This window comes from Nomascus leucogenys, chromosome 18, assembly GCF_006542625.1.
Source record: "Nomascus leucogenys isolate Asia chromosome 18, Asia_NLE_v1, whole genome shotgun sequence".
Lineage (NCBI taxonomy): Eukaryota > Metazoa > Chordata > Mammalia > Primates > Hylobatidae > Nomascus > Nomascus leucogenys.
This window is the reverse complement of record NC_044398.1, coordinates 36,862,105-36,876,181: the sequence shown is the minus strand read 5'-3', so window position 1 is coordinate 36,876,181 and position 14,077 is coordinate 36,862,105. Positions and strand designations below refer to the sequence as shown.

Below are 14,077 nucleotides of genomic sequence, written 5' to 3'. Positions count from 1 at the left end.
CACATCTATGGTTGCCTGGTCAGAGATCTTTTACTTTTGGTAATTCATGGAGCAAGAGATTCAACATAAGTAGGCGTCTCTCCTGAGATCCAAGGACTCATGAGGAAGTGGATGGGCCATATGGTCTCCTGCACCTGCTTCTCCTTTGCTTGTGTGTAGAAGGGTCACCCAAGCCACCCCAAACTGTTCCCTTATGCCCTTCGTTTACATTGCCTTATGATGGAGTGCCTGAAGCTGCTTAACCAGCATTTCTGAAAGAAAATCTGAGTCCAATCTGAGACAGGTGTGTATATAGCAGTCCCATCAGCTGGGACCTACAGATGACATGGCCCCAAGTCTTAGAGGAAACTGCAAAGCTACGGTGGTTTTCTAAGAGGGGATGTCCAAGGAGAGAAGCAGCCCTGGTGTCTGTCTTGGGCCTTAGGCTGGGCTCTGGAGACCAGGATTCCTGTGCAAGGGATGTATGGGGAAGTGCTCCCAGGAGACATGGGCAAGGGTGGGGTGAAGCAGAAAAGCAGGCTAGGAGCAATTCTGTGGGGAGCTTTGGAGCTTAGTTACTCCTCAGGGCAGTGTGGCCTCAAGCAAGGGAGCTGGGTGTTCAGGGCCTCTTGGCTTCTGGCCGCCCTGGGAAGGGAGATGTAAAGTCCCAGTTCCCTGGCCTTCTGCCCAGGCAGCCACAGTGATTCCAGGAGCCTAGGTAGCATCCGAAGAGTGGCAACTCCTGGAGGCCAAGCCATTGAAACTGGAGAATGATTAGCCAGAACTGGTAGGTGAGGGGGATGCGAGGGTGCCAGGGTGAAGCCCTGCAGCTTCTGCTCAGCATCTCCCATGAGGTGCTCCAAGTGGCCCTGGGACACATGAGTGAACAGCTGCTGTGGGGACCCCCACCTGCTGGGCACATGGCCCTGCCTGCTGACAGAGGTCAGGGGAGGGCTGGGATGGTCCTCAACACTTACCACCTTATTCCCTTACTCCCGCAGGAATTGGACATGGGACCAAATTGTTGCCTTCAAGCTGCTATTGATTGCTGGGCTGGTGCAAACTAGCCTGCACTTTAGTGCTTGGTTTGCCATGTCTAATTCTCTTTGGAACATGACAGGATATAAGTTAATAGCAAAATAAGTAAAAAATATTGGGGCTTAATAAAACTCCCAAGTCCCTTTCTTCCGCATACTCCATCCCTCATTTTCTTCTCATTCAACTGCCCCCTTTCTATTTTTGCTAAACATGGGCTGTCCCAAGGTAGTTTTATCTTATTCTTTCTAGCACTTGCAGTTCCTGGGAGAACTTCTGGATTCCCCCCAAATACCTGGAATGCCTCTGAGTCCTCATGTCTGGCTTACTGGGGTTGGGGAGGGCAGGCTGGGACACTCTCCCTGGGTCCAGCCGTGGGCAGGGCCTCCAGGCCTGTGCCTGGATGGAAGGTGCTCAGTAGTTGCCATCTTTCCTGGGCATGCCCTGAAGACCTTGGAATGTGAAATGGGGCGGGTCCCAAATGGGGACATGACATGTCCCAACTCTATGGTAGGAGGAGCTGGTATCATTAGTGACCCCTCCAATGTATAGAAGACCATGCAGTTATAGGATCTTGCTTAGCCTCACAGCAGCCTTGCAACTTACTGCCCAATTGGAGCTGCAGAAAAACAAGCTCAGGAAGGATAAGTAACATGTCCATTGATGTCTTGCCAAGACCACAGGGAACATTAAGTTTGATGCCCAAGGCCACCTGATTCAAGGCCTACATGGCTGGCACTGACCCTGAACTTCCTGGCCAGTGATCCCCAGTCTGCTAGGGTTGTCCCAACGACACTGAGGTTGGGACACAGTAAAGTGAGGTTAAAAAAGAAATACGTTTATGAAATAACTTGTTTTTCCCTTAAAACAAAAAATGTCAACATTACATTGTCATAAGAGCTCAAAAGCTTCCATCATACAGTCTAGACATGGTTTGCTGTTGTCACTCAACTGGGCCTGTTTCATTCTGGAGGGAGCAGGGTGGTGGCCTGCAGCGGGCCCCACCTCTGAATTTACACATCCTCTAGAAGGGCAGGGCCTCTTATAGATTAGTTCATGTGACAAACATAAACAGTACCATTGAGAGCGAGAAACTTGAGGGCTGGGAGAAAACTTCAGAAGGCTTCCGATACAACCTTTATACTTGAGAAATGGGGAGACTTGAGTCCTGGTACCACCAGGTGTTTTGCCTGGGGTGTCCCAATAGGTGCCTCTCTATGACTTCATAAAATGTCATCAGAACAGAAGCTTATAACTCATGCTTTTTCTGTGGCCAGGATGGAGACAAAGCTGTGACTGAGGAACTTATGGATGTCTGAGGTGGGAAGGGGAGGGTGAGAGGAGGAGACTGTGGAGGAGGAGGAATGGAGATGACTCCACAGAGAGGCTGACTTTGAGATCAAGCAGGACGAAAGAGCTGGGCTTGGCTGGTGGAATAAGGACATCACAAAGAGCGTCTGTAGCAGCACATGCCAGGGAGGGCTGGAAGGTAGTTTCAGTGAGAAACCAGGAGGGCAGGCCAGCTGACCAGCCCTGGCTGTGACTTGTGCACCAAAACACCAATATTAGAGTTCAAAACTATTTCCCTGTACCAAAACCTGGAAACATAAGATCCTTCACAGGTGCTTCTGGGATTTCCCTTCCCCTTCTCTCTGCTCCCTGAGATAGTGATGTCCATGCATCCTCTATCTACCCTGCCTCCAGTCCGCTCACTCACGCTCAGCCCAACCCCAAGCCATGCTCCTCCAGCATCTGCCAGCAGGCTTGTTTGTATGAGTCGGGGATAGGTGGGTCGGATGGAGAAGAAATATGTTTATTTATCCAATTATGTAGCATTTACTATGGGCCAAATACCATGCTAGGCAATGTATTCATATGTTTTCTCTTGGAAGGATCTTATGAGTTCCCTCTTTTGTCAAAACCACAGTGCAAAATGCCTATCAGAGTTGCCTGGAGAGCTTGACAGAGTTGGGCCCCCTAGCATTGTTTCAGATTCAGGTTGAGGCTTTATTTCTATCCAGTTCCCAGGCACTGCTGCTGCTGGCTCAATGGCCATGCTTTGAGAATAGGTTTTTTTAGTGATGCCTCCTGGGAGGGAAGGGGTCCCTGATGCTCTGGAGTCATGTGTAACAGAAACTCAGGTGAATCCTTTCTCGCTCCATGAAGGAACGCTGAGGTCAACGTCACCTTTTTGGAGGAACGGGCTTCAAGGATACTTGAAATAAATGGATGAGTCAGGTTTACTTCTCTTGTTCATTGAATTGTGCTTCTTCCATACCAATTGCAGTGATGCCATGATTTCTGTAATTCACAAGTCCTGAGATTTGTGACCCTATTGAGGTTTTGGTTAAAAGTAACAACAGCACAGTCATGTGAAACTGTCTGGGTATTGAGAAAAGGCAGGAGGACAGGGCCAAGCTGGCAGCCACTGGGGCAGAACCCAGCCTGACAAGCACCCACCACAGAGCATGCCGAGGTCTTCAAAGACATATGCAGAGATGAGCATGGGAGGCCTGCCCTGGAGGAGCCTTGGCTGGCTGTGAAGGCTGGACATGTCAAATTGCTGACAGCAGAGGAGCAGCCCTGGGGCCCTTTAGTAGTTGTTAGATGAATCCAACTGTTTCTTGGAACACAGAGGTTGCATGGTGTGGGAGTCCTAGGCAGGTACTAAATGGCAGTCAGAACTGGCCCTGGTGGAGGACAGCGGGAAGGGGCATGAGGTAGTCCTGGTAGAAGAGCGGAGCTGACAGCTCACTCTGCAGCTCCACGGAAAGGAAGGGCAGAGCTGTCCCAGGGATGGGGGAGATGGAAACAGTCACAGAAAGATCATGTACTGATAGCAACAATACTAATGACTAGTTATTGCATGCTTACCCTGGGCCATATTCCTGTGGAACACCCAGGAATCTGTGGCGCCCTCTGGCCCTCTCCCTAGACTCACAGCACGGTAACAAATGTGATTCCTGAGCATGGCCCTGGACCAGCACTAGGTGAGACCTGGCCACTGCTATACCTCCTTGGAGGCTGAAGCCCAGATCCTGTGGTTTGTCTCCTGAAAAAAGTGGGGGAAAATATAGTCCGGCCTCAGGAGCAATGCAAATTAGCATTTTTGTTGCTGCTGTTCATTAATTTGCCAAGGATTAGAAAGAAGTATTGGTAACAGTGTGGTAAGATGAGTTCTTAGGCTCAGCTGAGAGTGAATATTTAAAAAGCATTTCTGGAAAGCAGCTTAGCAACGCTTACCAAGAGCTTTGCAAATGTTACGTATACCTTGACCTAGATATTCCACTTCCAATGACCTGTCCAATAAAATAATACAAAATATACACTATAACAATGTACGATAATGTGTCTTGCAATATTATCTTAATAGTCTTGATTGTCCTACCATTGGAAAATATTTGAATAAATTAAGATATGTCCATAGAATTGGAAAATGTTTAGTCATTAAAAATGAAGCTCATGGGCCGGACGCAGTGGCTCGCGCCTGTAATCCCAGTTCTTTGTGTAGTGGAGGCTGGCAGATCACTTGAGTCCAGGAGTTTGAGACCAAACTGAGCAGTGACAGAACCCCATCTCTATAAAAAATATAAAAATTAGGCTGGCGTGGTGGCTCACGCCTGTGGTCCCAACTACTCAGGAGGCTGAAGTGGAAAGATCACCTGGGACCAGAGAGGTAGAGGCTACAATGAGCCATGATCACGCCACTGCACTCCAGCCTGGGTGACAGAGTGAGATCTCGTCTCAAAAAAAAAAAAAAAAAAAAAAAAAAATGAAGTTCATGAAAGGTTTTTCACGACGTGGGAAGGTATTTATACAATCCTTTCCCAGTACCTCCTCCTGGTGCCCAGACCTAGACCCTTCTGGGGTTCATGCCAACCTTACTCTCTCCCTGTGCTGTCTGCGCCACGCCCATCCCAGGGTCCTAAGCCAATCAGGACATTCAGGACATTGCGTTCCCCCAGCCACAGTGATTGGCTGGAGTGTTCACAGATTATCCAATCAGGATCAGAGAGACACCATGAGACTCCCTAGGACTTCCTGGAAAAGAGGCTTTTGCTCCTCCTTGACCCCACCTAGCCCCCCATGTGAAAGGGATGCAGGCCGGCTGCAGTGAGTGGCCACCTTGCCGAGACACAGAGAGATGGAGCGTGAAGCCAACACAGTGTAAGGCAGGACTGAGAGAGGAGAAAGCATGGCTAGAACTGTCCTGTAGCTCAAGCCATGCTAAAGCCAAACCGTTGCCGATTGAGAAGGTTTCATTAGTCAGGTGCAATCCACTTTGCTTAGGCCTGTTTAGATTCTGCTTTTCCGCAACCTGTGACAAAAGGAATCCAAATGATGACATTTAAAATTTTTTTTAATTAAAAAAATTTTTGTCAAAGAGAAGCAAGCCTATATATATCAAACCTTGTATATCTCAAGTGGCTTCGAAAATAAACCTAAGGCAGAGATTGAAGACACTTTGGTGTAGATTTTCTTAAATTTTATGCCGGGCTTTGCTTCATTTAGGTGTAGACACATAAGACTACCATAATTCAGATCTTTAGTCTTTGAATAATCACGTGGACGGATTTCCCTGGGAAGTCGGTGAAGAATTAGAAAGTACACAATTTGGAGGAGGAGGGGAGAAAGGAGAGATAAATAAGAACTTCTGTGGTTCAAGTGAGGCAGCTCCTTCCTGAGGCCCCAACAATGCAAAGCTGGTGATAGCAGAGGGAGGGGTCTTTCTGCAGGAGGGAACATCCAGGGTCTGTTTCCTCCTGGGAAAATCAGAACAATTTTGAGACTTGTTCCCTAAGACCCAGAGTTAGGGGGATTTTCTCAGATGGACCAGGGTCCATTTGTATGTAAAGGTAACCAGGTCCCTGAAATCACCACCTGATGAAAGTGGGAGTTCAGCTGGTGACCTAGGCCCCCCTTAAGAGCCTACAGATTTGAGAAAGGGCTGGTTGGAATTGGTGTGTGACCATAACTGGCCTCTTACCTTCACCCAGCCACTGGCCACAGAGGCATGCATGCTGGAGATGGGTAAGCCCGGCACATGTCTAAGAACACTGTTACCTTGTTGCCTCATGGGGGCCACCCCACAGACCTGGGCTGGAGAGCATCCCATCAGCTAAGAACAAGCAGCCGTTTAGACATGTAGGACCAGTGCCCAACAGCAAAGCCAGTGTTGTTGAGAAGCAACAGCAGGTGGGACCCCTCTCTCCCTCCCGCTTCCCAGCATGAAGAAGCTGGACTCACACCTTCACACCCCATCTCCTTTGGACTTAATTGACCCATGGGGCACTTGGACAATTCAGGAAAGGAGAAGACTAGACTTCCTGATAATATGGATCAGGAAACCTCAAGCAATCCATTTAAAACAATAAAACAGATGTGAACATATTGATATCTTGAGTTTGTGAGGCAAATCATTTCAGATATACACCGGCATGATGCATGGCACAGCTCCAGGGAAAGACACCCATGTCAAAGTCTGTGTGACCAGCACCCACAGGCAGCTGTGACGACCCTGGATCACAGGGTCATCAGGTCCATAGTCCTTCATCTGAGACCTCCAAATAAAGAACCATCTGAGAACCTAGAGTTTCTTTTAATTCCTTTTCTGGGAAAACTTGACCTGAGTGGACATTTGTGTCTTTATTTGTTTCACTGCAGAAATATTCATGTGTGTCATTATAAGGAGTTGTCTCTGACCCCTTTGGGAATGTTATTGCATGTGCACAATACAAAATCCCACAAATCTGAAACTGTCGGAGTCTCAACACAATCCTGGCCACAAGGGTTTCAGATATAGGATTGTGGAGCTGGATGTGTCTCAAAATGCTAACCGTGGGCATCACTGGATGATTAAATTGTAGGTTATTTATTTTCTCTTTAATGTTTTCCATTTCCCAATTTTTCTACACTATAGACTACTGTTATAACTGGGGGAAAAAAAAAGTCACATTTAAAAAATAACATCAGGTAGAAGCCCCTAGCTCCTCCTGAGCACATCCAGGCCACTAGGCTATCCCTCTGCTCAGCCTCTCATGTGTGAAAAGCTCCTGGCCAGACCACGTTGCAGGTGTCTGCCCTGTCCTCACTCCTCCCGGACCACACCCCACTCCACATTTGCAGCTCCATTTCTTGGGCATGGCACCCATTTATTCATCTTTTCTGTGCCCCATGGAATTCTTGCACTGAGCTGGATCAAAGCCCAGCACACTTCCAGTCCTCTTCCCAAGCAGCATTTCTGAAGCAGCACACTTCCCGTCTTCCCCTGGCCCATGTCATCAAAGGACAGAGATAGCAAGTTCTGTCCAGGCCCAGCCATTCGGGGGCTCCTGATTTCACCCATCCCCCTCTGCAATCTCTGACCGCAGCATGCTGTGGCCCTTCCTGCACCCCCCTAAACCTGCTCAGCTCTCTGAACCTCTCCCCGACAGCCTCACCAGCATAGAATATCTTCCCCTGAGTAAACCACCAGGCACAGCATACCCCAGAGTGTTTCTAACCATGCTCCTTCTTTGCTTTGCTCAAAGCCACACGTGATGGAAATGGACAGAGTTTAAGTGTAGACACACTGCTCTTAATGCAGTCCCTGGGGCCCTTTCCTGGGCCACAGCTTGTCAGCCTCCAAAGGCCAGGGGATCATCTTCTTGGCATATACCAGTCTCAGAACAACCCTCCTGCTCCCCTGTCTACCAGATTGTGTGGTTCTCCCTGCTGGTGAGTGTGGGCCAGGTGGCTGCCAGGTCGGTGTGAGCTAAGACCACCCCACAACAGACCAGTGACAGAGCTGGGATGCAGGGATGTGGGGAGCTCCCCACAGGCTGCAGTGTGTTGTGGAGCTCCTACAGAGCAGGCTGGGGGAACCCAGGGCTTCCTCCCCCAGCTCCAGCTCAATCAGGCCTGGGCTGGAGAGGGGGCATCCAGAATGCCGCCACCAAGCCAGCCTGGGGCACAGCATCCTCTTAACCCCTACAACTATCTTCTGAATGGGAGGCTCCAAGATCTGCGGTGACTTGTTCCAGGTGACAGTTGCAGGGAATCGGTGAGGGAGCTGAGATCCCAGCTTGTGTCTAGTCTGACTCATCACCACACTAAATTGCACGGGAGCCATATTCACTCGTGATCTCTAATGCTCTTCAATGCATCCCACCAACAGAGCAGGCAGCCTTGCTGGCAAGCTCCGACTCTGCAAGAAGCAGGCCTCTTCTGAGCCCCGATGTGGTCCCCACACTGTCCCTATCTCCCCAGCCCCCACGGTTCACTGTGATCTTGTGCTGTCCTTTCTATATTTGGAGGACTACTTGGTCTTATTTCCTGGATTCTTCACTCCTGTGGCCCAGGAGATGGAGCATATGTCACCCTGCCTGGAGATTCTTCCGAAGAGCCCTGGCAAGGAAATGAGAAAGTATCCTAATTAGGGGGCAATAACCCCCTGGAGAAGCACAGATTCTTTACAGTAGGCCGTGTCCTTCCCGCATGCCCTGTGTGTTTGTCAGATGTTTATAGAGCCTTCATTAACGGAAGGCTCCCTCAGATAAGACGTCGGAGCGCGGCATCGAGGACCAGATAAGCACAAGTGGAGGACAATCCAGCCCGGCGGCGGGTGAGAGTGGGTGCTGGCCAGGACGGCTCCTTCAGAGCAAACAGCAGGGAGATGCCGGCCTGCTCCTTCCCAGCTCCTCCCCGTGCCCGCTAACACAGCACGGCCGCCTGCGGTCTCCTCTCTGGGTGATTGCGCGGGCCCAAGATGTGTCCTGGGGCACTGTGGGTGGCCCTGCCCCTGCTGTCCCTGCTGGCTGGCTCCCTACAGGGGAAGCCACTGCAGAGCTGGGGACGAGGGTCTGCTGGGGGAAACGCCCACAGCCCACTGGGGGTGCCTGGAGGTGGGCTGCCGGAGCACACCTTCAACCTGAAGATGTTTCTGGAGAACATGAAGGTGGATTTCTTGCGCAGCCTTAACCTGAGTGGGGTCCCTTCGCAGGACAAAACCAGGGTGGAGCCACCGCAGTACATGATCGACCTGTACAACAGGTACACGTCCGATAAGTCAACTACGCCAGCGTCCAACATTGTGCGGAGCTTCAGCATGGAAGGTAGGGTCTCCGCTTGCACCACGCGTGCTGGGGTGGAACTCACAGGTCCACAGCTGCTTTCCCCAGGGTGGAGGCCGCTGGCCATAGGAGGCTCTTCAAGCTTCCATTTAAATTAGTTACAATGAAATAAAATTAAAACTTAGTTCTTTAGCCTCACCAGCTTCCTTTCAAATGTGTGGCTAATGGCTTCCCTATCAGGCAGTGCAGACTGCAGAATGTTTCCATGGTCACTGAGAGTTCTACTCAGCGCTTCTGCTCTGAAGGATTCACCTTCCCCAGGCTGTGTGCCACATTCCACACAGCAGGTGCACAGGGATGCCAGCTCCCTTTTTTCCATCCCTTCCCTTTACTCTCCTCTTCTTTCCATCTCTCCCCTCTGATTCACTTCTCTTCCTTTCCCCCTTCCCTTCCTGTGCCCTTCCTACTTCAGAACAGAACAGACAACCTATTTCACCTCCAACTAACTGGTATATTTTTAAACTTTCAAAGCACATCTATTCCTTTCTTGTGAAAGGGTTTTAAAAATCAGATAAAATTCTTTGACAGAGAAGTGTTGGAAGAGAACCTAATTGTTTTTAAATAGAAATATATCTGATTTAGAAGGACTAGAAGATAACAAACACAGACCTAGGACCTATGTCCTAACTCAGTCAAGCTCACATGACGCAGGGGAAATAAGTTTCTGAAGAGTGAAACTGTTCAGTCAAAGCTTGCAGCCACCAAGGGTACCCACCCATGTCACCTAGGAAGTGTTAAGCCGCTGGATTCTGACCCAGGCCTGTCTGCCTGCACAGCTGGCTTTTCCTGCTGCTGTTGTCTCCCTCTGAATGTCCAGGAGCACAGAGCCTCTCCCTTCCTGGGTCTGAGACTTGCAAATGGCTAAGGGGCCCTACTCCATACCACATCCAGGCCAGACCTAACCGGTCTGCAGAGGCAGGACTAGCACTTCAAAACCTGCCAGCTAGGTTTCCCTATAGCACAAGGTCTCCATATATGTGGGCACATAGCAAGTGCTCAGAAAATACAACCTCTTTTCCCTGTCTGTGAACCAGACATGGTATAGCAGGAGCGTGCTAATGACAAAGTGTCAGCCCAGGATAAATGGGATATCGAGATAACTATGTGGCCAAAAGTCAAGCCCCATTTTTGCTTGACATGACAAAGCAATTGAAGCTAATAGATTTTGTTCCTGAAACACTAAAACCAATCATCCACTTTCTCTTTGGTTGGAAATTACAATTTCAAATGATTTATACACTGTTTAGAGGCTGAGATTTTTGATATTGTCTTAATATTGGGGTTTCACTGTCCCCACCCAGGATCTCTCCTTTAAATTCATACACTTAGGATCTTCACTCAGGATCTGACAGTGAGTTTTGCTGTTTTCTTTATGTACTCACTAGCTGTGTGCTAGTAAGTCCCGGAATACTTAACTAGCTGTATGCATTTTGGCAATTAACTGCCTTGAATCCCAGTCTCCACATCTGCAAACGTGGAATAATAATTAGATCCTCCCAGGGTAAGTGAGAGGATTAAGGTGAAATGTATTCTGCAAAGCTCCCAGTGGAATGCCTGGCACATAGTAGGTGCTCAATAAACAGTGGGAATTGTCCATCCCAGTTGGAGGCATCTCCTTTGGAAGATCTTAAATGTACCTTTCAAAATACTCTTATACCTTAAGGGCTTGGGTGAAACCGAATGGAGACAATACAGACCAAATTTGTTATCCCAGATGCCCTTCTGTCTAAACCCTGAGACTCAGCTTCAGTGTCATGGAAACAGACCCTCCGGCAGATGCCCACCACGTGTGTTTGCATTTCAGATGCCATCTCCATAACTGCCACGGAGGACTTCCCCTTCCAGAAGCACATCTTGCTCTTCAACATCTCCATTCCGAGGCACGAGCAGATCACCAGAGCTGAGCTCCGACTCTATGTCTCCTGTCAAAATCATGTGGACCCCTCTCACGACCTGAAAGGAAGCGTGGTGATTTATGATGTTCTGGATGGAACAGATGCCTGGGATAGTGCTACAGAGACCAAGACGTTCCTGGTGTCCCAGGACATTCAGGATGAGGGCTGGGAGACCTTGGAAGTGTCCAGCGCCGTGAAGCGCTGGGTCCGGTCCGACTCCACCAAGAGCAAAAATAAGCTGGAAGTGACTGTGGAGAACCACAGGAAGGGCTGCGACATGCTGGACATCAGTGTCCCCCCAGGTTCCAGAAACCTGCCCTTCTTTGTCGTCTTCTCCAATGACCACAGCAGCGGGACCAAGGAGACCAGGCTGGAGCTGAGGGAGATGATCAGCCATGAACAAGAAAGCGTGCTCAAGAAGCTGTCCAAGGACGGCTCCACAGAGCAAGGTGAGAGCAGCCACGAGGAGGACGCGGATGGCCACGTGGCTGCGGGGTCGACTTTAGCCAGGCGGAAAAGGAGCGCCGGGGCTGGCAGCCACTGTCAAAAGACCTCCCTGCGGGTAAACTTTGAGGACATCGGCTGGGACAGCTGGATCATCGCACCCAAGGAGTACGAAGCCTACGAGTGTAAGGGCGGCTGCTTCTTCCCCTTGGCTGACGATGTGACGCCGACGAAACACGCTATCGTGCAGACCCTGGTGCATCTCAAGTTCCCCACAAAGGTGGGCAAGGCCTGCTGTGTGCCCACCAAACTGAGCCCCATCTCCGTCCTCTACAAGGATGACATGGGGGTGCCCACCCTCAAGTACCATTATGAGGGCATGAGCGTGGCAGAGTGTGGGTGTAGGTAGTATCTGACTGCGGGGCTGGGGAGGCAGGCCAAAGGGGCTCCACATGAGAGGTCCTGCATCCCCCTGGGCACAACAAGGACTGATTCAATCTGCATGACAGCCTGGAGGAGGAAAGGGAGCCCGCTCTCCCTCCCCACCCCCCACCCAAAGCATACACCACTGAGCTCAACTGCCAGGGAAGGCTAAGGAAATGGGGATTTGAGCACAACAGGAAAGCCTGGGAGGGTTGTTGGGGTGCAAGGAGGTGATGAAAAGGAGACAGGGGGAAAAATAATCCAAAGTCAGCAGAAAACAATAGCAGTGAGCCAGAGGAGCACAGGCGGGCAGGTGACTGCCGAGGTTGATGGAAGTTAGAGAGGTGGAAGAGGCCAGCTCACTCCAAAACCCTTGGGAAGTAGAGGGAAGGAGCAGGCCGCGTGCCACACCCATCATTGCATGTTATTTCCCACAACCCAGTTAGAGGGGCATGGCTTCCAATTTAGAGACACAAAACACAGGCAGGTCAAGTAGCATTGGTCAATGGCATGATTCCAACTCAGATTTGTGGGACACCAAAGCCCAGGATCTTCCCAAGTGCCCCGCTGCAGCTTAGCAGGTTCTCTCCAGCTAAAGAGCAGTGAGACATTGGGAGCCCAGGAGTTTTGAGGCCAGGCCAGGCTGAGGCCTATCAGTCACAGGTGTGACTGGGCTGCTTGTCACATACAGGGCGTGGTCTGGCCACTGTCGCCAGTGCTCACTCAGCGGCCAAATGCTTTTTAATATCACCCCTGAGGCACTGAAAAACTAACCCCAGGCCACCTGCAGGATAGAGAGAGAGGTCAGGACAGCAGCCCCGTGGGCTGCATGATACACTGTGGCCGGAGCTATCGTGACCCCTTGGTGCAGTGCTCCCACGGCCAATGGTGCACACAGGGCCATTCACTGTCCATGGACTGAAACCATGTGACCGTTTGAGAGGGCCGGGCACACTTTCCCCTGAGGGATGGGGCAGCCTGTGGCCAGCACCTCTGCAGTTACTCAGCACAGCCAGCTCACCAGCATGCTGTGCCCAGGGTGCCCCCCAGCGACAACCCCATGGGAGATGGGCCTGGGTTTGAATTTGTGGGAATTAAATGTGCTCTGGCTTTGGTCTTTGAAACATACCTATTTTTATTCCTTGGTGATATGTCCTCAAGTGACAAGACTCCAGCCTTCCTGGGTGAGGCCTCCCCAGCCTCGGAAGAGCTGCAGTCCTCATCGGCGATCACCGGCTCTGCCTGCATTTGCCGACTCTCTTGAGTCATGTGCATCCCAGCGCCCCGCCTGGGCTCGGACTGTGGGACCAGACTCAGCCTCCCCGAACCCAAGGGAGGATAAGGCTTCCATTTGCTCTGTGTTTCACCCTCTCCTCTGACTCTCCTGGCCACACATGGAACGGGGCAGTATGAGGAAGAGTCTGGAAGTGGTGAAGAGTGCACCTATGGCCCTCTGACCTCCAGCCAAAGCAGGGCCTAGGGGAGGCTTAGAGAGGCCAGGGTCCCTCTCCATGGTTGAAGCTCCCATTTATTAAAAAAAAAAGTGGGGGGTGGGGAAAACGTTATGTTAAATGTTTACATGGAACCAATGAACAACTTTAACACACAAATACAACGAAACATTCTTGTTTAATTACTGGCGTTAGAGAAAATATGAATTCCTGGTACATGCCGGGCAGTGTGGTGTTACAATGCGATTCCAAGTTGGGTGCTGAGCATCTTCTTTCAGTCCTAGTGGTGTGCTTCTGTGCCTGCTTGAAAATTTCACTCGAAAATAAAGTCAAATGTCTAATTTGCAGCCCCTCCTGAATGTGAGACCCGATCTTGAGGACCCTATAGACTCATACCCTGCTTACCCTACTCTCCAGACCCCACAGGGATGGGCCTCCCCTTCCTAAGGAGGCAGAGGGGAGGGGCAGGTGGCCATCTCAGGGCTGGGTGGATGCAGGTGGGTGGTGTGTGCACACTGGGGTGAGTGATGTGGTGTGTGCACCCTGGGGTGAGTGATGTGTGTGCACACCGGAGTGAGTGATGTAGTGTGCGCACACTGAGGTGAGTGATGTGTGTGCACCCTGGGGTGAGTGATGTGTGTGCACACTAGGGTGAGTGATGTGTGCACACACTGGTGTGAGTGATGTGGTATGTGCACCCTGGGGTGAGTGATGCGGTGTGTGCATACTGGGGTGAGTG

At 50.6% G+C, this 14,077-nt stretch overlaps 1 protein-coding gene across 1 annotated transcript; it reads left to right on the top strand.

Annotated features, from left to right (window-relative positions):
- Positions 1–8,546: 8,546 nt before the first annotated feature.
- Positions 8,547–13,679, top strand: GDF2 (growth differentiation factor 2). The gene is made up of 2 exons (XM_003278182.2): positions 8,547–9,107; positions 10,930–13,679. The coding sequence occupies exons 1-2, from the start codon at positions 8,762–8,764 to the stop codon at positions 11,871–11,873; spliced, it is 1,290 nt and encodes a 429-aa protein (XP_003278230.1). The 5' UTR covers positions 8,547–8,761; the 3' UTR covers positions 11,874–13,679.
- Positions 13,680–14,077: the final 398 nt, after the last annotated feature.

Excerpts from the sequence above, each read along its gene's own strand:
- GDF2 (XM_003278182.2), top strand. The coding sequence starts at position 8,762 with ATGTGTCCTGGGGCACTGTGGGTGGCCCTGCCCCTGCTGTCCCTGCTG. Across the intron at positions 9,108-10,929 it reads GCGGAGCTTCAGCATGGAAG|ATGCCATCTCCATAACTGCC; the intron begins GTAGGGTCTCCG and ends TTTGCATTTCAG.